Raw genomic sequence first — 24106 nt, 5'->3', positions numbered from 1 at the left:
TGGGTGTTTCACTAGGATCAAAACTTACAAATAAAAACCAAGGTTATAAAGTATACGCATCTTCAATTTTACTAGGTATTGACTCAGTCTTGGTACAAAGATGTCACACCAAGTTATATTTCTACCATCGGTGGATGAAAGTTCATATTATACTATACTGTCATCAACACTTGATATTGTCAGACTTTGATTTTTTGCCCCAAAATGGTCAATATTATATGGCATTTCTCTGATTATTAATAAAAGTAGGGTATTTTTCATATTATTTTATGGGCAAGTTGTATTTCTTTTTTGTGATTTTTTTGCCTATTTTTCTGTTGAATTAATTTTTTTATTGATTCATAAGACAGTAGTTTAGCTTTTCACTGTATTTATGTCTTGCCAAAGCTTTTAATTTCGATGTAATTCCGGATGCGCAGACTCAGTGGCCATGGCTCACGGGCCCAGCCGCCTCACAGCATGTGGGATCTTCCCGGACCAGGGCACGAACCCGTGTCCCCTGCATCGGCAGGCGGACTCTCAACCACTGCGCCACCAGGGAAGCCCCACATTATTGCTTATTGTTTGTACTTTAAAATTCTCATTTAATAAAATTTTTCCTATCCCAACATGACAGAAGTATTCTCCTAACTGTCTTTTGATTTTTTTTCTAATTTTTTCTTTTGCATTTAGGTCTGGAATTGACCTTATTTGTACAGTGTGAGGTCAGGATCCAATTTCATATATCTCCCTATGGATAACTAATTGTTTTGGAATATGTATTACCCATGCTCTCCTAACTCAAGTTCCCGTAGATCTTGGACCTTTATTTGAGCTCACTATTCTCTTATTCTGATATATTTATCTAGTTCTTAGTAGAATTAAGACATTTTCTTCTTTACCTTATAATAAATCTTTATATCTACTGAAGTAATTCTCACCAATATATTCTTCTTCCTTTCAAATGTTTTAGCCATTTTTGTCTTTTGCTCTTCATTCTAGTGTCCTTTTTTATCATTTAAAAATTTCTTATACAATTTTTAAAGGTTACTTCCCATTTACAGTTATTACAAAATACTGGCTATATTCCCTGTGTTGTACAATACATCCTTCAGCCTATCTTACACCCAATGGTTTGTACCTCCCACTCCCCCTGTCCTACATTGCCCACCCCCGACTTGTAACTACTAGCTTGTTCTCTATATCTGTGAGTCTGCTTCTTTTTTGTTACATTCATTAGCTTGTTGTATTTTTTAGATTCCACATGTGATATCATACAGTATTTATCTTTCTCTGTCTGACTTATGGCAAAATTTCATTCTTTTTTATGGCTGAGTAGTATTCCGTTGTGTGTGTGGTGTGTGTGTGTGTGTGTGTGTGTGTGTGTACATAAATATATATATACACACACATCTTCTTTATCCATTCATCTGTTGATGAACACTTAGGTTGTTTACATGTCTCGGCAATTATAAGTAATTCTGCTATGAACATTGGGGTGCATGTATCTTTGTGAATTAATGTTTTGGTTTTTTTCGGATATATACCCAGGAGTAGAATTGCTTTCATATGGTAGTTCTATTTTTAGTTTTTTGAACCTCCATACTGTTTTCCACAGCGGTTGCACCAATTTACACTCCAACCAACAGTGTACAAGGGTTCCCTTTTCTCCTTGAGAGCATTTGTTATTTGTAGACATTTTGATAATAGCCATTCTGACAGGATGTGGCTACTGAGAAGCTGAATATTTTGTTTAATTTAATTTAGTTAATTTTAATTTAGTGACTTGAGACTAATGGCTACCATGTTAGGTTGTGAAGATATAGAATAGTTCCATCAAGAGAGGAAAAAGTACTGAACAATGCTGATCCAGCTAAGCGTATATTAATTTTAATAATTTATCTGTCTACATAAAAAACTCAAACTAAAATCATACCACCTGTAAATAATTACTGTTTATTTCTTCATTTCCAAACATTATATCTTTTTCTTGACTGACTGCAATGGTTGGGGTGTTTAGTTACACAGTGAACAGAAGTGGGGATAATGTGCATGTTCGTTCTTGAAATGAAATGATTCATGTTTCACTCTGATATTTTATATATATATATATATAATGTCACACACAAACAAAATTTCCATAAGAGCGTACTTCCCATATTCAGCAACACTGAATATTGTGTTAAGCCCATTTGTTTAACCAACATGCTTAACCCCTTGTGAATTCTAAGCAAAGCCATGTGGTTTTAAGTGGAATTCAATGAACAAGAATTTTTGAAATATTTTTTTCTAATGGTAGCATACAAGATAAGTTAAATAGAATCAGAAAATCAAAATGCCTTTGAATTATTATTGAAACTCTGAAATTTTGTTGACCAATCCTGTTCAATTTTGGTTCCACTTATTTATGGAGACATTTTTTTTTTGATGCAACACAACTAGAGGGACATAGGCATAAAGTTTTATCAGAGATATTTTTCACACTTAATTATGAATCCTTGAGTGCTTTATGGTTCATTGTTGGGGGGAACAAGTCAGGTTTCCAGGCAATTGGAATGGACTGATTACAGTATAAAGAACTAACTCAGCTTCTACCTGAGGCAGAACTAGGTACTCTAGACATCACTGAAGCATTCTGCCCAAGTTTTAGAAAAATCAGTTTGTATAGGTTTAATGGGGAAAAAACAAATATTTCCAAGTTTATTTTATAATGCTTTTCTCTTTGTGTGAATGTGCTTTATAGAAAAATAAAAACTGTTTTACTCTTAAATAAATGAACTTGAACAAGGGGAAATCCATCTGTAGTTGTACAGCCCCTGTTGTGTGTCTCTGTCTCACATTTTCTAAGGAAAAGCCAGGTTGGTGGTAACAAAGAAAATATCTTTGTCAGAGTTATCCTTTATAAATTCTTAAATGTACACGAAAACAAGGTGACATCTGTACACCTAAAACAACACACATAATTTTAGAAAATTTCAATTCTACAACTTATTTGCCTGCTCACCTGAACCTACTCTCATTCTCTTATCATTTTCTATTCCTTCCTATTGGGACTTAAGTGTGTTCACCTTCTGCTTCTTAAAACTTAATATAGTAACTCCAATACATTAATATTAGAATTCATATAATTAACATACTAAATCAATCATATATTATTATATAATTAGTATAATTAAGAATCATGGCAGCTAAGTTGTATGACCTGAAAAAGAAGTTTAGGAAAAATCTATGCCTGGTTTAAAAAAAAAAAAATCTTGGATGTGTCAAAAAATTCCAATATATTCTCACTACTTCTCTCCCAGAATTCCTACAGTGGTCTGAAATACTGCCAAGGGAATCAGTTCCTCTGGTGTCATATCCATGCTATTTCTATGTATACATATTACAAAACTCATAAAATAGCACCACTAATGCTCCTGTGTTCAGCTGAAACTTGTTACAAACCACAACTTTTTAGGCAGTGCTGGAATTTGCAGTAGTTTGGTAGCCACAAAAGCCTGTCAGAAATTCATCTTAATCCATAAACATATCATTCCATGAGAGCAAAGAATTAGCAATATAATATAAAAAAAATAAATCTAGGATTGCCAGGGCAAAAAGCCCCCCTGTGACCAATCAAATAATTTACATCCATTAGGATTTTCAGTTTTCCCTGATTCTTCCGTCGATATTAAGAACAAAGCAATAAATGGTAAGCTCTAACAATTTATATATAAACCTCAAAATCTTAACATTTCTTATCCTCTAACATTGGAAAATACAAGGTGTAATTTTATCCATAACTGTGGTCAGATGTCATTTCATGTTGCTTTTTAGGAAGCCAGTCCCTTGACTTCTATTTCTATCCCAGGTTTTCTGATATCAGTCAAAAGAACAGGTATGAAAAAGTATAAATATTATTTTCTTCCCTTTAGTGGGATATGCCACCAGTGTAAACATTGACATATGCACATTTAAAATTCACAATTAGTCCAAAGAGAATTCTCTAAAATGTGATCCAACAAAACCTATAATCTTTCAACATATCCTGTTCACTGTGGCTCTGTTAATCTCCCTTGCCTATTTTACATGAGCCATAAAGCCAGTCATATTTGTTAAATTAGAAGAAATAAATTTACTTACTTTTTTAAAGTGATAATTATAAAAGTGAAAACTGCCATATAAATCCCCTTGTACCTGCATTTCCTTCCCAGTGTTTTACTTTACTTAGTACTTATAACTTCTTTTTAAGGATCACTTACTGTAAAGCAAAATAAGTTCAAATACATTGCACATAGTGAAATGACACTGAAATGCAAAAATGATTACGACTTTACTGTTGAAAGGAATTTAAGGTATTTTTAGCAATATAATATTAAAGTATTAATATGCATGTCTTCATTTTCCAATTCTCTCAATTTCATATTCGGGTTTTTTTAAATTATTATTTATAATATTAAACTTTTAAAAAATATGTAAGGAATAAATTATGATTTTTTATTTATGTCCCTGTCTACCCTATATTTACCCCTTCCCCTATACTTAACCACTTCTAATAATTTCTTAGTATCCATTAAATATTTATTTATGAAGATACAATGAAACATGAATATATTTACTTCCTGATTGGCCTCAGAGTGTTAAATAACTCGCCTAGGGAGTACTAAAACTAGGAAGTTTCATAGCTGGATTCAAACTTGGGCCATCTGATTTGAAAGTCCAGATATTTAATTATTACAATATTACTGCTCCTAATGACTGGATGGATGATTTTTTCTGTTAAAGATTTTTTTAAGCAACCTTAGTCTCCTCTTTTTTAATTATTATGGAAAATTTTCCATTTATGCAGACATGCCAGTGGCATCTAGCATCATGATTAGAACAAAGGCTGTTGGCTGGTCTTCAAAGTTATACTTTTTCTTTCTTCTCCCACATTTTCAGGAGATACATTCTCAAACATTTCTTTATCAGTTTCAGAAAAGAAAAAACCTCAAACAGCTCAACACCCTGCACACGTGCTCCTCCACGGGTAGCTGACGAACCCCAGGCTCCCCTTGTGCATCTCCCTCTCACGCTACCAGGGCTTACCTTTCCTTTGCTGATGATAAAGAAGGTGTCCCCTCTTGCACCTTGCCTGATGATATATTCCCCATTTTCATAGTGGGTCTAAAAAACAGAAACAGTAACAGAAAGAAACATTAAGAAAGAAGTAATTTACTAAACAGCTCAACCTCTTCAAATGTTAGCTCCTAAGGGATGGAATCACCCTCATGGTGGTGTACCCGAGCTTAGAAGCCATCATTATTTAAAAATGAATAATAGTCAGTGAACACAATAATTACAAAGAAATCTATCCTCCTCACTTTAAAAACTATTTTGTTAGTGCCATTTTTCTGGGTGATTATATTCATATCTTTAAATTCATTCATTTTAATAGCTGGATGAAAATATTCTTTTCTCCCATCAACTGAGCATGAAATAAAACAGCAGAACTGATCATTAAACATGTCTTTCTGTATTATCTGTCATTCTCATTCGGTTTTAGTATTCCTGTAGTGACAGAAAAAAAAAATGGCTGAGAAAGTACTATGGCATGTAGCATTTCTAAAGATCCTCATTTTGAAACTAAGTTGACTTTTGGTGTGGGTCAGATGGCACTAGTTCCTTTTTAAGGCACTGCTTCAGGCTTTAATGTCCTGCTTCAGCAATTTAGGTTTGGCCTTGTCAAACAGAATGTCTTTATTTTATGTACTGAATTCTGGTCCAGCATCTGTGAGCTCATAAACCACCAAACAAGGGGCAAAGTAAGGCAAAGTAAAGCAAGAAGATGATCACAGTCAGTGTGTCAGTATTCTGATTCGGGCACAGTGACTAGGTACATTCCCAGGGTAAAGGCTGCTCCTGCAATGAACGAAAGTAATTTCTATAAGGAGAGGTGGGAGAAAGTATATTGCTGGGTCAGGAGGTATAACAGAAAAATGAGAACTGTGCCATCTGGCCCTATCTTTCTCGGCAGTTTAGCAAGGAAGCCATGTTTTGGGAAAGAAAACATTACTCTGTACACTCCTTAGGAAACAGATTCCATGGTTTGCAAACAATACTCACCAGGCCAATGGCTGTGATTTGTCATTATACCTCAACACTCTTAATACTTTATTCACTCTTAAAATTACCTTTCATTAATATTTCATATTAAGAATAGTCATGATTTTCTGGGAATGTAAATTGATACAGCCACTATGGAGAACAGTATGGAGGTTCCTTAAAAAACTAAAAATAGAACTCCCATACGACCCAGCAATCCCACTACTGGGCATATACCCTGAGAAAACCATAATTCAAAAAGAGACATGTACCACAATGTTCACTGCAGCTCTATTTACAATAGCCAGGACACGGAAGCAACCTAAGTGTCCATCGACAGATGAATGGATAAAGATGATGTGGCACATATATACAATGGAATATTACTCAGCCATAAAAAGAAATGACTTGAGTTATTTGTAGTGAGGTGGATGGACCTAGAGTCTGTCATACAGAGTGAAGTTAAGTCAGAAAGAGAAAAACAAATACCATATGCTAACACACATACATGGAATCTAAAAAATAAATGGCTCTGATGAACCTACGGGCAGGACAGGAATAAAGACACAGACATAGAGAATGGACTTGAGGACACGGGGAGGGGAAGGGTAAACTGGGATGAAGTGAGAGAGTGGCATGGACATATATACACTACCAAATGTAAAATAGATAGCTAGTGGGAAGCAGCTGTATAGCACAGGGAGATCAGCTCGGTGCCTTGTGACCACACAGGGAGGGTGGGAGGGAGGCACAAGAGGGAGGGGATATGGGGATATATGTATATGTATAGCTGATTCACTTTGTTATACTGCAGAAACTAACACATTGTAAAGCAATTATACTCCAATAAAGATGTTAAAAAGAAAGAATAGCCATGACTTTCTTAATATACCAAGAAAATTAACATACTACCTAATGTTACTTTTTTTTTTACTCTAAAGTAATACATTTTCCTAATAACAAGTTTTTTAAGTAAAAAAGTTCCTCATTTCCCTTTCCCAATTTCAACCATTAGATGGTAAATGCAGTCTGGTGTGTATCTTTCAAGACTTTTTCCTGTGCTTTTAAACATATATATCTATGTGCATACAATTATTTCTAAATAAAAATAAGATCAAATGATGCATATTCTTCAACCCACTTATTTAACAAAATATCTGTGTTCCATTTTCATATCTTGTTGCTTAGAATGCAACAGTGGGAAGCAGGTTTGAAAAACAAAATCACAATAGTCTATTTTCATATATTCATTCAAGAAACATTTCTAAGTGCCTCTGAGTCAGGCCTGGTTACAGGCACTGATGATACAAGATGAAAAAGATAAAAACCTCATGTTAGCACTGTCACGTAGAGCCTTCCTTGACAGTGTTAATGTAAACCTGCACTGTCTGATACAGGAGCCACCAGCCACATGTGGCTACAGAACAGTTGAAATGTGGCCAGCGTGACTGAGAAACTGAATTTTTAAATGTATTTAACTTAAATTAATTTAAGTTTTAATACACACGGCTAGTAGCTATTGTATTGGATAGCACAGGTAGTAGATAAAACTGACAAGGGAAGAACGACGATCTATAGCAGTAGGGGAGGGGGGAGGGGGGAGCGTCTTTCCCACTCGTGATGTTTTTTACTTTGTGAATGGAGCTCAATTAGTAAAACTCAGGACCTTTTTCTGCCCTTTTCCTCACTCTGCACCAGAGGAGACAGTGTAATTGATCTGACTGATAAATTTGGAAGTAATCTATATGCTCACCTCAGACTCTCATCACTTCCGGATGGGAGGTAGCTCCCCACAGAGGGCTGGCATTCTCTGATGCTCGTCTAGGGGAGGAATCTTCTCCCTAGCGTAGTGAAGTCCTGCCCCTGTCTGGGCGTCTGTGACAGGACAAGTAAGTCGGCCCAAACAGCATCCAGCTTGGAAGCCTGTTTGTCTTTTACTCCTAAGCTACATTCTCTAGCCTAGAGTTTATTAGTGATAATAGTAATATTTTAGTCCCATTTATTTGCCTCCAGTTGAGAATGAATGCACCAAATCTTTCTTCTTTCTTTCTTTTTTTTTGAGACCTGAAAGAGCAGTTTATTATTTCTCTTGGTACTGTATGTTAACTGGATGATTCTTCGGCTTCCCATGCTGTCGGCTGGGATAACTGCACGGTGTAATGCCTCACGCTTGTGAGCATTTGGTGCCGGTGCTGGCTGGGGGCACAGCTGGGACTGTCCATGTCTGCTTTTCCCCCACGGGAGCCTCTTTATGTGGCTGCCCAGTCTCCTCCATATCATGGTGGTCTGGGAGTGGGCCAACTTCTTACATGGCAGCTGGCTTCCAAGGGTGCAAAAGCAGAAGGTGTCAGGCCTTCCCAAGACCCAGGCCAGGAACAGGCTCCCCTATCACTTATGCTGCATTCAGTGGGTTCAAGCAGGTCCCTGGCCCAATCCAGGCACAAGGGGAAGGGACTGCACAGACATGTGAACCCCAGGAGATGTGGTGCATCAAGGGCTGCCAAAACACAGCCTGGCGCACACCTCAAACTTCAACTGTATAGAACGGAGCTCCTGGCATCCTTTTTCTAGTCCTGTTTCTCCGCCTTGCCAGTATCAGCAACACCAGCTCCATCTTTCCAGGTGCTTGGGCCAAACATCTTGAAGTCGTCTTTAACCCTTCTATCTCACAGTTCTATCCACAACTGCTCGGTTGGCAAGCTGGCTGCTCCACATTCAGAGAATGCCCAGAACTCAACCACACCTCACGTCTGCTGCTATGGCCACCATCTTTTCTTGCCCGGTCCAAGCAGTCACCTTCTATCTGGAATCTCTGCTCCTGCCTGGCCCTTCAGTGCTCTCCCCACATAGCAGCCAGGCAATTCTGTTAACACACAAGCAGTGCCTGTCCCTTCTCTGCTCACACCCCTGCAGGGGCCCCTAATACACAAGTACAGGGTCCTATAGTGACTTCAGCGTACTAACAGCTTCTATCCTTTTGCTTCACTGACCTCACCTTCCACCTCTCTTCCTCTCATTATGTCTCTTCTGTTCACACCACTTGCCTTGATATTCCTTGAACATTCAGGCCCAGGCCCACCTCAGGGCCTTTGCACAGGCTCCTCCCTCTGCCTGCAATGTGCCTACACACCAAATATCTATGACTCCTTCTTATCTTTATTCAAGTGTCACTTTCTCACTGAGACCTATCCCAGCCTGCCTTTTAAATCTGTTCCTCTCCTCTGTACTTGTGCCCCTCCTTGAATTAGTTTTCTATGTAGCACTTACCATCAACATCTATCAGGGTCCGGGCAGAAGAGGCTGCACCCTTGGGAGAGGGAGGAGATCAAAGAAGGACGAATGATGGGAGTGTGGGCAGGATTAGGGGATGAAGGAGTGTTGGAGGTAAAGTGTCAGGGAGCAGGATTGCTGGACCCTGTTCAGAGGTGGAGCCATGTGACATATAAGCTCAATAGGAGCTGGAACTGTGACTTCTGATGAGGAACATCCACTGCCAAACCCCTTGCCTGGTTTGGAGGGAGCAGAGGAAGAAATACTCTGACTTCTCTCTTCTCCACCCTCTGGTCTCCTGCTGGGGAACCCCTTGGCTGAACTCAGCTGGAAGTCATGAGACAAGGGAGCCTTCCCATTCAGGTCAGCTTCTGGGCAGAGAGAAGTGCCAGGAAGAGTGAAATGTTTCAGCCCCATGTTTAACATATCATTCATTTAATCACCTGTCAGCTGTCTCCGCCACGAATGTCAGCCCTATGGGGGATTTTTATGTTGTTCCCTGCTGTGTTCCTTGCAGCTATAAGAATGCCTAGCTGTGAACTAAATACTTATTGAAAAAATGGTTTAAATTATAAGGATATTTAGTCTCCCATGTAAAAAAAGAGTCTGGAAATTAAGCAATTTCAGGGCTGGTCAATTTGTTGGTACAACAAATCCTCCAAACACTCAACTTCTTTCTCTCTTTCAGTTATCCTTACTGGATAGGACCTTATGGTTCCCAAGATGACTGCCACTGCTCCAGCCATCACAGCTGGGTCAGAAGCAAAAAACGCAAATTTCTCATCTTACCATTCCTTCTAGGGAAAAAAATCCCAGAAATCCCTAGCAATCGTCCTTTTATGTCTCCTTTGAGTTGCATGCCTGTTCTTAAATGAATGTCTGGCACGATGAACAGAATTATTCCCAATGGTTCTCATTAATCAAGGTCACCCACTAGGACTGAAAAGAAACCATTTAAATGAAATCAAAGCTCTGGCAGTGGGAAAATAGAAAGGAGGGATTGGGGAGGCACCCAAGAGGGTATTTACTTCATGGACAAACCTGAACAGTCTCTGAAGGATCAGGGCTGAGATGGGGGTGGAATACAGAGGAAGGGCTAGTAAAGCTGGGATTCTAGGCTGTGAGAGGACTTAAGAGTCCATGGAAGCTGTCTCCACTGAGCTGTGGTTAAGGACAGAGAGGCACCTGCCCCTGGCGACAGTACAGAGAGTATATGAGAATTAGGGGAGAAAACCAAGGACTACAGATGGCACCTCAACCAAAGAAGCAAATGTGTATAGGTCCAAGCAACTCCAAAGTGGAAGGGGCTGCCCCACTGGGCAGGAGGCACCACATACCAAGCACACACCAATGGAGGCTAGGTGAGCATGGGACAGAACATTGCAAAGGAGATTGAGGTGACTGTCCAAGGATGCCTGAGGGCCAATTTTAGGCATGGTTTCAGCCTTGAGATGCTGTGATTCTCTGACAGGTTGTGTTTCCCAGAAATGGCCACAAAATATCTTCCATTCCACCAGCTCTCCTGCAAGCTGACTTTGTGATTCTCCCATTAAGAGTGGAGTCTAATTCCATGATCCAATAAAGATGTTAAAAAAAAAACCCATATGATCTTCTCAATAGATGCAGAAAAAGCTTTCAACAAAATTCAACACCAATTTATGATAAAAACCCTCCAGAAAGTAGGCATAGAGGGAACTTACCTCAACCTAACAAAGGCCATATATGAAAAACCCACAACCAACATCATTCTCAATGGTGAAAAACTGAAACCATTTCCACTAAGATCAGGAACAAGACAAGGCTGCCCACTCTCACCACTCTTATTCAACATAGTTTTGGAAGTTTTAGCCACAGCAATCAGAGAAGAAAAAGAAATGACAGGAATCCAAATCAGAAAGGAAGAAGTAAAACTGTCACTGTTTGCAGGTTATATGATACTGTACATAGAGAATCCTAAGGATGCTACCAGAAAACTACTAGAACTTATCAATGAATTTGGTAAAGCAGCAGGATACAAAATTAATGCACAGAAATCTCTTGCATTCCTATGTAAATGTATTGCATTGAAATGTAAAATAGATATCATTCCTATACAGTAATGAGTAAAAATCTGAAAGTGAAATTAAGGAAACACTCCCATTTACCATTGCAACAAAAAGAATAAAATATTTGGTGCTAGGAAAACTGGACAGCTACATGTAAAAGAATGATATTAGAACACTCCCTAACACCATACACAAAAATAAGCTCAAAATGGAGGGCCAGACACTATCAAAATCCTAGAGGAAAACATAGACAGAACACTCTATGACATAAATCACAGCAAGATCCTTTTTGACCCAGCTCCTAAAGAAAGGGAAATAAAAACAAAAATAAACAAATGGGACCTAATGAAACTTAAAAGCTTTTGCACAGCAAAGGAAACCATAAACAAGATGAAAAGACAACCCTTAGAATACAGAAAATATTTGCAAATGAAGAAACTGACAAAGGATTAATCTCCAAAATTTACAAGCAGCTCATGCAGCTCAATATCAAAAAAACAAACAACCCAATCCAAAAATGGGCAGAAGACCTATCTAGACATTTCTCCAAAGAAGATATACAGATTGCCAACAAACACATGAAAGAATGCTCAACATCATTAATCATTAGAGTAATGCAAATCAAAACTACAATGAGATATCATCTCACACCGGTCAGAATGGCCATCATCAAAAAATCTACAAACAGTAAATGCTGGAGAGGGTGTGGAGAAAAGGGAACACTCTTGCACTGTTGGTAGGAATGTAAATTGATACAGCCACTATGGAGAACAGTATGGAGGTTCCTTAAAAAACTAAAAACAGAACTACCATACAACCCAGCAATCCCATTACTGGTCATATACCCTGAGAAAACCATAATTCAATAAGAGTCATGTAGCACAATGTTCATTGCAGCTCATTACAATAGCCAGGACACGGAAGCAACCTAAGTGTCCATCAGCAGACGAATGGATAAAGAAGATGTGGCACATATATACAATGGAATATTACTCAGCCATAAGAGAAACAAAACTGAGTTATTTGTAGTGAGGCAGATGGACCTAGAGTCTGTCATACAGTGAAGTAAGTCAGAAAGAGAAAAACAAATACCGTATGCTACACATATATATGGAATCTAGAAAACAGAAAAAGAAAATGGTCATGAAGAACCTAGGGGCAAGACAGGAATAAAGACGCAGACCTACTAGAGAATGGACTTGAGGATATGGGGAGGGGGAAGGGTAAGCTGGGACAAAGTGAGAGAGTGGCATGGACATATATACACTACCAAATGTAAAATAGATAGCTAGTGGGAAGCAGCCGCACAGCACAGGGAGATCAGCTCGTTGCTTTGTGACCACCTAGAGGGGGGGGATAGGGAGGGTGGGAGGGAGGGAGACTCCCAAGGGAAGACATATGGGGATATATGTATACGTATAAGTGATTCACTTTGTTACAAAGCAGAAACTAACAAACCATTGTAAAGCAATTATACTTCAATCAAGATGTTAAAAAAAAAAAAGTTAGTGGTGTCTGAAATGGCTGATTTCAGGGGTTAAATCATAAGCACCAGAGGCTAGTTTCCCTCCTCTCCTCACAGCTCTGTCTTCCCCATGTTAGCTTCTCATGAGGGTCCAGGGCATGCCAAGATGGCAGTGGGCTCGACTCATGTTCCAGACAGATGTCTCTTTCATGATTCTAATACCTCTCTCCCAGAGAGCAGAAAGTTTGGCAGGAATATCCATAACCTTTTTATTTAATTCCTGGAAATTTTCTAATCACCTTCTTAATATCATCTGATATGGTTTCGTAACTCCACAACCACAACTGCCGTATCAATTATTTTAGTTTATCTACACAGGTATGCACTGTACATATTTCCATGCTGCATAAGCTCATACAACTCAGGTGTCCAAGAGAAGACCCTATGGGACAGTGGCCAAAGGGAGTCCACGTCTGGGAAAGATAACATGAACGGTGTCATAATACCAGGACTCTAATGACTGTGCTATTCTGAATTGTTCAGTTGTACCTGAGGGGAAGATGATCATGCATGCTGATTCTTCGAGAGTCACTCTAATTATGTTAATCAAATGCCAGCAATTTCACTGTTTTTTGAAGGTCACTTTGCAGTTCTGCCATATTCTTATTTCAGATTATAGCATAGAAAAACACAGAATTTAGAAAGGGAAGAAATCTTAGTAATTAGGCAGGTGTTTTAATGGGTTTCCATAGTTATTAGGATAAAAGCCAAACTCTTTAACATGGCCTGCGAGACCATCTATAGTCTGCTCAGTGCCACCCTTTTCAACCTCTTCTCCCTCTCCCCCACTTTGTCCTCCAGCCCTGCTGTCCCTCATAGGTCTCAACTTCCTACCATCAGGACTAAGCCCTCCATTGTTGCTACACCGCCACTGCTTCTCACCTAGTTACAGCCTACCTCTTTTTCAAATCTTAGCCTTCCCTCACCTGACATACCCTCCTCCACTACACACACACACACTCACACTCACACACAGGCTAAATTAGGTCTCCTTCATTACCCTTTTCTGAGCTTGTAGTTATTTATCTATTTGTATGGTATTTTAATGATGCTTTCCCCCAGATTGTAAGTTTTATTGAAGGCAAGGACTGTGATTGGCTTTGTTCATTATAATATCCTCAGATTCTAACACAGAGCCTGGAACAGAAGAGGGACTTAAAAATATTCATTGCATGAATGAAGCAGTCCTCCTAATCTGCATCTTCCCAGCACTGCCCATGGCCAAATCCATTAGAAAGGTCTCCACCTCCAATGCCTGGGCCAAGCCCACTTGTCTTTCACGGTCTCTACAGTTAACTCCCCAGTCCAAGCCAAAATCCTATCTTGGATTTTGCAAAGTCCTCCAATCCGGCCTCCATGCTTTGGTTTTTGCCCATCCATCTACTCTACACCATTCCATCTATTCTTCTCCTGACAAGCAAAGTGACCTTTCAAACAGCAAATCTACTGAAATCACTTTACCACTGAAAACTTCCAATGGCCTCTTGCTGCAGTTAAAATCATTAGCAACTTACCGTGGTCCATAAAGTTCTCTGTATTCTGGCCTCTACCTCTCTATCCTTATCTCCTACTCACCCTCATTCATTCTGTTTCAGAAATACTGGCTTTCTATCTGCGCCTTGTGCTTCCAGATTGGATCCGTCCTCAGAACTCTGCACGCAGTAGACCCTCCATCTAGAACACTTCTCCTCCTCAAGGTCTTTGTCATTGTCTTCTTCTCATCAGCTAGGCCTCAACAAGGCCTTTCCTCACCACTCTTATAATGTGCCCTCTACCCTCATTCACTTCCTATCCTATATATGTCCTTGTTTTACATATTTTATTTTAGAAAGCTCTCTAAAGCTGTGTAATTGTGCTTCGCTGTTGCCAAAATGCCACTGGGCACTTCAGTGACTGCTTGATGACAAACACAGCTGCAAAAACCACAGCACAATGGAGCCTCTGGTGAGAAAGCCTTCTATCACAACCTTAATGATTTGAAACTATCCCTTCTTGTTTGTTTGCTGTGACCCCTGCCCCTGTCACCTGCTGCTCAGAGGATTTAGGAGACTTTACATTACATCCATTGTTTTCACTTAGAACAATGCCTATCACAGAACAGGCATTCAATGTATAACCTAGATAAAGGATAGATTTGGTCCAAACCCTTTCATTTTAAAGGGAAAGCTGTGTTATAAATCATAGATGAGAGGAATGGATAGAGAAGGAAAATTGACAGTATGTCTAAATAGAAGCAATGTATTCCCCAAAGGCAATAACTTGGAATATTTCCAAAACTTGTGAGTTAGGAAAAGCTAGTCTTCTCTTTGCCACCAGAAAAAAAATGGATATAGATTTTATTATTAATATGTATTCTGGATTCTCAGAATTCAACATTAATATGTAAATGTCCACTTAGACTTTTTAAAATTCTGCACATGCTTGCTGACACTTGGCAGAAGGCTCAGTACAACACTGGATATGGCACTTTGAGGCCTTGGGAGTTGCTGCCTGTTGAATATGTATGATTCATTTTCACTTTTCAGATCAGACTCATAGTTATTGATATCAAACGTACCTGTATTTTAACTGGTGTTTTATTTTTCAGCCCCCAACTCTAACATAATATGTAACTGAAGCTCAGTTAACATAAACTAATATAGGATTATTCTGAAGTAAATTCTCATCTAAATGATTTCAGTCAGAAATTATATCATTATTTCCCTTCATACTTAAGCTTAATTAAGTTTAAGGTTGGAGATATTTTTAAGTATTTATTACAGCATGAAGTATCTATTAACTGACACTGTCCAAATGATTGAGGCATATATAATATAAACCACTCTGTTAATTGCTACTGGTTATAAAAATAGCTGCAATGAGTATGAATCACCTTTGTATGCCTGAGTATCTAATGGTTCCCTATTTGAAATAGGGAACATTTGGAAGATTAATGAGTTAAGAAGACTGTGATCTTGGGTCGTGATTTCTGCCTCAGCTTTTCAGAGGATAGTTATATCTTAGAAGAAGAGTATGGCATCAAGAAGAATAACGTTCTAGGGAGGGAGACGCGAGAGGGAAGAGATATGGGAACATATGTATATGTATAACTGATACATTTTGTTATAAAGCAGAAACTAACACACCATTGTAAAGCAATTATACTCCAATAAAGATGTAAAAAAAAGAAGAAGAAGAAGAAGAAGAACGTCCTGAAAAATATTCAGAGCCTAAATCAGTAACATTCTCAGAGGAAATTCTTACCTCTCCCTAATACCCCAGATTTATTACAAAGATAAGACCTCTTAATGGAGAACAGGATCACCCAACAGCTTGATTAGTCAAAAACCATGCTGGTTAGGTAGCCAACAAAAAAGGTATTTCTTGGCCCAGGACTCTACTCTACTTAGTAAAACTCTGCCCATTAGTTATGTCTGGACTTCGATTATGCAGGGCTGCCAAGAAAGATGAGAGCTAGTCATTATAACATAACATTTTCCACATAGTTATTCTTGAATTCTGGTGGTTTGGAAATCTGGGGGTCTTAGGTAAAATCTATTGTGGAGCCAGTGATCACACCTGTAAACCAGAGATTTTTTTGCCTACTTTTTCTCAATCCACGATCACCAATGATTACATCGCAGAACTAGTGCTCTATTAACAACTGACAACAATATTTCTAGTACATGTGCGTTGTCATAAATGGGCCATTTCCCTCTCATGGGACAATAATTGTCAAGGGGACTTGTTCTGTTATGAGGTGTTTTCTTAGATAATATCTAACCCCATTAAGGCTACAATTCTGATTACCCTCCTTCTTATCCTCTAAAGGAAAATTAATTTTTCCCCACACCACCACTCACAAATTAACCAGAACACCAAAAGAACAAATCAAAGTATGGAACATACCACCACCATCCTGTCCCAACCAACTGGACATCTGGGGTACACATTTCTCTACTATATATATATATATATATATATATATTTCTATTTCAACGCCACACCTCACCTTCCATTCAAGACACTTTATTAATTTACATCCAGAACTTCTCCCCATTTCTTGGGCTGGACAAAAATTTGCTCCAAGACTTCTCAAACTAACTATGGTCAGAGTGGCTGAACCTCACAACTCACAGGGCCGAAGTGCATTTACTTTTATCGGGTCATTTTCCAACTTTAATACCATTAATCCAGTGACCTTCAAACTCCCTGAACAACCTGAAGTTTCATGGGTTCTTTATCATTCTGTCTTCTATCACACAAAAAAATCACAACAGTAAACTTCATTTGCTACCTGATTTTGAATTCTAATTCAGAGATATCCCTAATTAAAGCTCTGTGGACTAGAAGGAATACAGAAATATATCCTGAAGAGTCAAAATTGGAGGCTCAGCAAACTTAAACACACACTTTGCCTGCTTAGACGTTTCACCAGGACAACCAACCATGCCGGTCCAGCCAGGAGCCTGTGGGAAGGAAGGATGATGCCAAGATCACCATAATCAGAGTCCTCATCCCAACCCAAAGGACCATCATTCCACTGAGGGTGAGAATGCCAAACTCACAGAGCCCCCAGAGAACCTAGACATCTTAGTAAAACCCAAATGTAGACAGAAAATATGGTTTCCTTTTTTCATCAAACACAGATCTAAGACTTCTGGATAGAGAGCTTGCCTATCATTGGCCCTCAAGGCACCAAACCTGACTAGCTCACCAAAGCTATTTAAGAAACAAATATTTGGAGCTTCAAGTATAAGTCTGTGCCACCTCAACTGCTGAGGATCTCTGTCTACACAGCAGCTGTCCCTTGGCACCTTCCTTGATGTCACAGCAGGCCCGAGGAAACATTCCTCACTTGCCTATTGTACTGTTTATTAAACTCCTTCAACATCAACTTTGCCTTTCTGGTACTATGATGCCTTCTACCTACTAGGCACTTAAGCTCTGTCCTTGATGGTGCTATAAGGACCCTGTCTCTACCGAGGTACCCACTTGTACTTGAAACCCAGGGATTGCTTTATAAGTCAGCCTGACGCCACTGGATAGGATAGATACTGTGGGACCAGCTCTGCACTGTCAGATCTGAGGACACCCTTACTTGCAAATCAGCCTTACCTTAACTAAGCACTGGGGCTAACTCTTACTAGCTTCCACATTGATGAAAGAAAGGTCAGTGTAAAATCCCTAGGGCAAGAAGTCCTGAGACTGTGTAAGCTTCTCTTAGAAAATTCATTTATGACTTGTAGCAGAATGTATCAAGCCAATAGGCTGGATGAGAGTCAGAATTAACATTCCCTGCAATGAACCTAGATGTAGCTTAAAGGAACTAATGGGATTGTCACCATGATAAACAGGAATTACTGGCAGCTTTGCATCCTCAAGGGTGCCAAGGGACCAAGGACAGGCATAATTCCATCTGCTGTGTCCCTTGCTCAATGCAACCCATTAAAAATATCATGAAATCTCTTTAGTGGATTATAAGCAGTTTTTAAAAAAATGGAATAGAAAATATCAAATGCATCACACATAGTAAGGATAAGTGTAACTTACAAGTTTTATATGTGTATGTGTGTGAATGCTATGTGCACACTAGGCCCCAGTGTAGAGTGTATTCCTTACACAAACACTGCTTTGCTAAAGTAAGTATTCTTATTTCTTTACAAGAGTCATAACATCTTCAGAACAGGGAGGTATCCTTACTTCTATATGAACTCACCTTCAGGAATTTTATTATCCTTAAAAAAAACACTAGTATTGGATTTTTTCATTTTTGAATGATTTCACTTTTGAAAAGGTGTGTAAACATTGAAAGTACTGGCTCTTCTTTAAAAGGATGTATAATCCATATTTAGTAAATGGCACTCTAACTCATCTGGCTCTCTGGTCTTCTTCCCTCAATCCTCCACCCCACCATTCCTACAGTCTGACAAAATGCAACCATTTTCATTTACCTTTTTGTACATCTAAGTACCCAGTTTTCCAAACTAACATTTAGCACTCCCTGTAGTGCAATAAAACTGTTACAAGCTTTTGTTCAACTGATACTGAATTCTGGTTTCCTTCTCTGAATCTCAAACATTCTTGAGGTCTTTGTGCCTTTAGTGGCCAGATCACATCATTATCCTTTAAGCCTCTTGAATACCTTTAGAATGTATGATTCAAAGACAGCTGTTGACCCAGCAGTAGCTGTCTGGACTAACTGAATCCTCACCCTAAATATCAAACAAAGAAGGGGAAAACCTGGGCTGAGATTCCATAAATGCTTGGGTTTGGTTTGTTGTCTAACTGAGATCTTCAATGACATCATTCCAAGTGGATTTTAAACCTCTGCTTTTACTTTCAGGGATTTCTGATGCAAACACATTCATATACCATAATGAGTAAGAGTTATACCAAGGCGTGCACACAAAATGCCAAAAAAATCTCTACAAAGAATAGTTCATTTCATATCTACTCATTCACAAGAGAATAAAACTGTTTATAGACTAGACAAGCAGGCATTCCCATTCCACATAATTAAACTATAACTCAGCTTTAACAATTTGATCTATAAAGGCAATTAGCTTCTGCAGAACTTGGAAACTGTTTGTCCTGACGGATTATGAAACGTGTCACGGAGAAGTATACAATTTAGTGTCTCGGAGTCACCCTCTGAAATATAAATAATGTTTTGGAGTTTCAACTAATATAAATACAGTACTCAAAAAAGTAAAAATAAAGATGAATCAGTTTCTCAGGAACCCTGTAACAAAGAGTGGAGTGAGTCAACAGATGTGCAGTTCATCAACATTTTACTTCTTTAGGATGTTAAACATTTCATACTTTTCTTTGAGAAGACTCTATTTAGTTTAAAGGGCATCTTGTGTCATTGAATTGAGGATCAGAAAGAAGAGAAAGCAAAGAGGATTTAGATTACATGAGGGAGGACAGGGCTCCTTACGCATTGGATGATGCTGTTCTGGTCTTGAGGATATTTTGTTTCTGTCTAGACTGGTTTGAGAATGGTCTTGGTCAGAGGTGAGGTTATAGAATCATTTATGATCCTGCCCCCTTTTTTATTCCGCAATACTCCATATAACCACCAGGAGACAGTACACTAGGGTGAGACTGTTTCTCAAGAACTGTGAGACAGAGGAAGAAAGAGAAATATTCATGAATTATCTTTTTTTTTTTTTTATTGTGGTATGCGGGCCTCTCACTGTTGTGGCCTCTCCCATTGCGGAGCACAGGCTCCGGATGCACAGGCTCAGTGGCCACGGCTCACGGGCCCAGCCACTCTGCAGCATGTGGGATCTTCCCGGACCGGGGCACGAACCTGTGTCCCCTGCATCAGCAGGCGGACTCTCAACCACTGCGCCACCAGGGAAGCCCCCATGAATCATCTTTGAAAAAAGCTCTTCCCTCCATTTTCTTTGTTTTCTCCTTCAAAACCTCTTTTTGTTTGGATTATTTGAGATTCTAGATGGATTCACTGATTTTGCCTATTTTTCCTCCATTTTCCAGTTTCTGCCTTTTTGTTCTATATCATGTAAATGTATTCCTGATCTCATCCTCTGATTCTTCTTTTGAACTTCTCTTTTCTGATATCATGACGATGACAGAGTCTATTTGCCTCTTATTCAGGATTTTAGATAAACATTCCATTTTTATCCTCAGCCACTCATCACAGAAGTACTTGTTTCTTCCAATGCTGTGCCTTCGTTGGTCAGTATGATAGGTTTGTCTTCACCTGAGCTTTTCACTTTTCCATTACTAGTCATTCATCTTTTTGAGCTTCCAAAATTTTGTTACTATAGTCTTCTTTCCCATTCTTTAGTGAAAACAGCTTTTCTGTTTGTTTAATGGGATTTCAAGAAGTAGCAACAGTAAGCATGCATAATCAATCCATCACATTACACTGAATATCTTCCAAATTAACTTGATGGGTTTCTCAATAATGATGCCACTCCAATCCCTGCTATTACTGAATTACTAGTTCTACCCTTGTGTGATTCCAGTTAAACTCTAAGGTATCTGAATCTTGTACAAAATGACCCATTTCCAGAAACAAACAAAACCTGATGGAGACAGCTGTGTCATTCTAATGAGTTCATCCTAAAGAGATAATCTGTAACTTCCTACAGCCTATATCCATGACTTCTTCAGACAGAAAACATTTCCAGGAACTATTAAAGCTTGCTTTAGCAACTTCTTCCCCTATCCTTGACTCATATTAACCAATTCTTCCCATTGCTTCTCTTTCCTAATCTCTACCCACATGCCAAGGAAACCTTACCTGTAATATTTTCAGCTCTCCTCCCATGACTTCACAATTTAGACTCATCCAGTCACTGCATCAGATACCTGAGTCAATTTTGACTCTCTTTCCTCATGTTTGATCAGGTACCAAATCCTGCCAATTCATCCTCTTGAGTATCTCCTAACGTGTTTCCTCTTCCTTTGCTCCACAGCCCCTGACTCAGGGCCTGTGTCAGGTATACAACTGGCCCGTTGGTCCATCCAATCTTCCCCCTTGAATCTATCACCCACACTGCAGAAGCAATCTTTCTCACACATACATACACACATATGTGTATACATATTTTTGTTAAAATTATCTGATAGCTACCAACTGCTGACAGAGAAAATAAAAATTCTTGAACTGGTACACTGGTACACATTTTTAAAATCTTGGCCCCTGGACTTATTTCACCTCCTGTTCTTCCCCAACCAACACCCTGAGCAGCAGCCACATGAAACTGCTTGTGGATTCCCAAATATGCCATATTTTATCTTTATACTGCTGAGTTTGTATATACTTTTTTATCTCTGTGGAATGTCCTTCCTTAATTGAGTTTGTTTTCTGAAATCCTATTGTGTTCCACAGTGTTCAATGCAATTCTCTCTTCCTCTGTGCTTGCCTAGCATTTTTGTTCTCTATAACCCTATGACTTGTTTACATGTTTTCCTTTCTAGACTGAGTTATTTAGAGCAGGAACTGTGCTTTTATCCTTATGGCTGTTAGGTAGCACAGAGTCTGGCACTAAGGCATGTAACAAATATATAGAATAAACAACTCATTAGAATCTGCTGCTTTCTCACTATTTCTCTAGATATTACCAGATTGAATCTGTCTGTTCCCATCTTTACTGGGAACCACAGCCTGAACACTTGATATATTTAAAGAACAATAAAGATGACTATATAATAGTATAAAACCGTGTTGAGACTAGGTTTGGCATATAACAATTTTCTTATGTTAAAATTTAATGTTAAATAGTATACTTTTTCATAAATAGTATACTTTTTCATCAAATCTGAAAAACCAAGATTGCATATATTTGAAATATATTTTTCATTGATCAAAAATGGAGTATACAATTAATTGAATTCATACCATAATTAAGTTATATGATGTTATATTTACTGAAGTACTAACTATAAATAAAATAGAGATTATAAGTAGCAACATGGATATGGGCAATAAGAACAAGCTACATCACTTTCCCACCCTCTCTTACTCTTGGCTCCAATACTGTCATAATCAGAATGTCATAATTAAGTGGGCTAGACTTTAGGATATCTCAAATCTAGATACACATTTGAATTACCTAGGGAGTATTTTTATCCTACCATCATCGTCATCATCTTCACAAAAGTAATGCATACAATTTAATAAGAAATTCAAATAATGCAGATTATATGAAACAGAGTATAAATGCCCCAACTCTCTGATTCCATTCCCAAGAGGAAACTACAATTTACTAAAGAGTGTATTAAAAAGTTTCTTTTAAAAATGTTTAGGTCTTTATACATCTACCTGTCCAGCATCTACCACCCATGCCCGTCACACACACACACACACGCACAAAAACACACCTATATTTTTATAAAACACAAATGGAAATATGCCATACATACTAGTCTAATATTGCTCTTTTCACTTAAGAGTGACCTTGGACATCTTTCCATATCAGCTCATGGAGATATACCTTATTTCTCACTCTTTTTAATGATTAAGTCCTATTCCATTCATTCAAAAGTATCTTCTGAGAAGCTACCATGTGCCTGGCGCCAAGCCAGATACCTAGAAGTAGAACTGAGAAGAACCCTGCAGCACACCCCACCCTGAGTACAAAACCGCCTATGGCCCCTGCCTGTATTTTGTAGAAAAGCTGAGTCTCCCAGGCCTCCCAGTCACAAAAGAGCAGACTTGAGCAGCTGATGATTAGGACAATAGAGTCACAGGCTCAGTGTCTGATGCACATTCCTGAGTTGTTTTACAGGTACTATAACTGCCACCAGAGGACATGACATAAGCTGCTCCATCTTGAGCAATACTGAATCTATGGCTAGCACAATTCCAAGAACTGGCCTCAAGAGATTGGGATTAACGTTCTTACTCATAATAATCTATATCTTTGTAGGCATCAAAATAATAGTAGCTTGTCGTGACCGAATATGTAAGTGGGCAACTAAAATTGTCAGCAAAGTGATGTTACAGACCCATGTTGACATCTGCTCTGAGAATATGGTGCCCTATGTCAGCAAGAAGAAGTTATAGAAGACGGACCTTTACCCCTAATCACATAGAAATGGAATGATGTTTGACAGTGGGGAATTGAAAGCAGCTCTTTTGCCCCTTTCCTGTTTGCCCATTTCTGTTCCCCTCTAACGTTGAAAGAATCTAATTAACCTGTTGATTCTTTTCCTAGATAAAAAGAAGTAAGAATGAAGAATTAAGTAGTTAAAGAATGACTAGCTCTCTACCCCCAAACAGCCTCCTTAGCAATACAGCAGACAGATCACGTGGGCAAGATAACATCTGAAGAGAGATCCAGCCAGCCTGCACACAATGGAGAAGGATGCAGAACCCCCAACCTCCCTCCCTGCTTTTTCCCTTTAAAAACTGTCATGGCTGATCAGAATCTTCGGAGTTGGTCTCTGGACATGAGTCCACCTTCTCTCCAGATTGCCAGCTTTTCTGATTAAAGGACCTTTCCTTTCTATTGACACTTGCCTCTTGAATTATTGGCTTTGGAGCAGGGAGCAGCTGAGCCTGAGTTCAGTAACAGAAGTGACCCTAGACTCTGCCTCATATCCCATGGGCCTCATTCCCCATATTAAGATCCATCTGTAGCTCCATCACCCAGAGAATAAAGTCTAAAATAACATATCATACAAAGCCACTTTTATAATTCTCAAGCCTGAGTGCTACCCTTCCTTGCTTTAAGCCTTTTTTCCGTAACATGAATAACTTGTT

General features: G+C 38.8%; 1 protein-coding gene across 2 annotated transcripts in view; it reads right to left on the bottom strand.

The window, feature by feature from the left end:
* PRKG1 (protein kinase cGMP-dependent 1) overlaps nt 1–24106 on the bottom strand; it is a 1182852-nt gene that overhangs the window by 203240 nt on the left and 955506 nt on the right. For both annotated transcript variants that reach the window (XM_024744836.1, XM_024744835.1), the window contains exon 6: nt 5047–5124. In XM_024744836.1, the coding sequence (XP_024600604.1) occupies nt 5047–5124 (78 nt within the window). The remainder of the gene's footprint in view (nt 1–5046; nt 5125–24106) is intronic.

Source organism: Neophocaena asiaeorientalis, unplaced genomic scaffold (genome assembly GCF_003031525.2).
Source record: "Neophocaena asiaeorientalis asiaeorientalis breed wild unplaced genomic scaffold, Neophocaena_asiaeorientalis_V1.1 scaffold131, whole genome shotgun sequence".
Taxonomy (NCBI): domain Eukaryota; kingdom Metazoa; phylum Chordata; class Mammalia; order Artiodactyla; family Phocoenidae; genus Neophocaena; species Neophocaena asiaeorientalis.
This window is presented reverse-complemented; position numbering and strand designations above follow the sequence as displayed.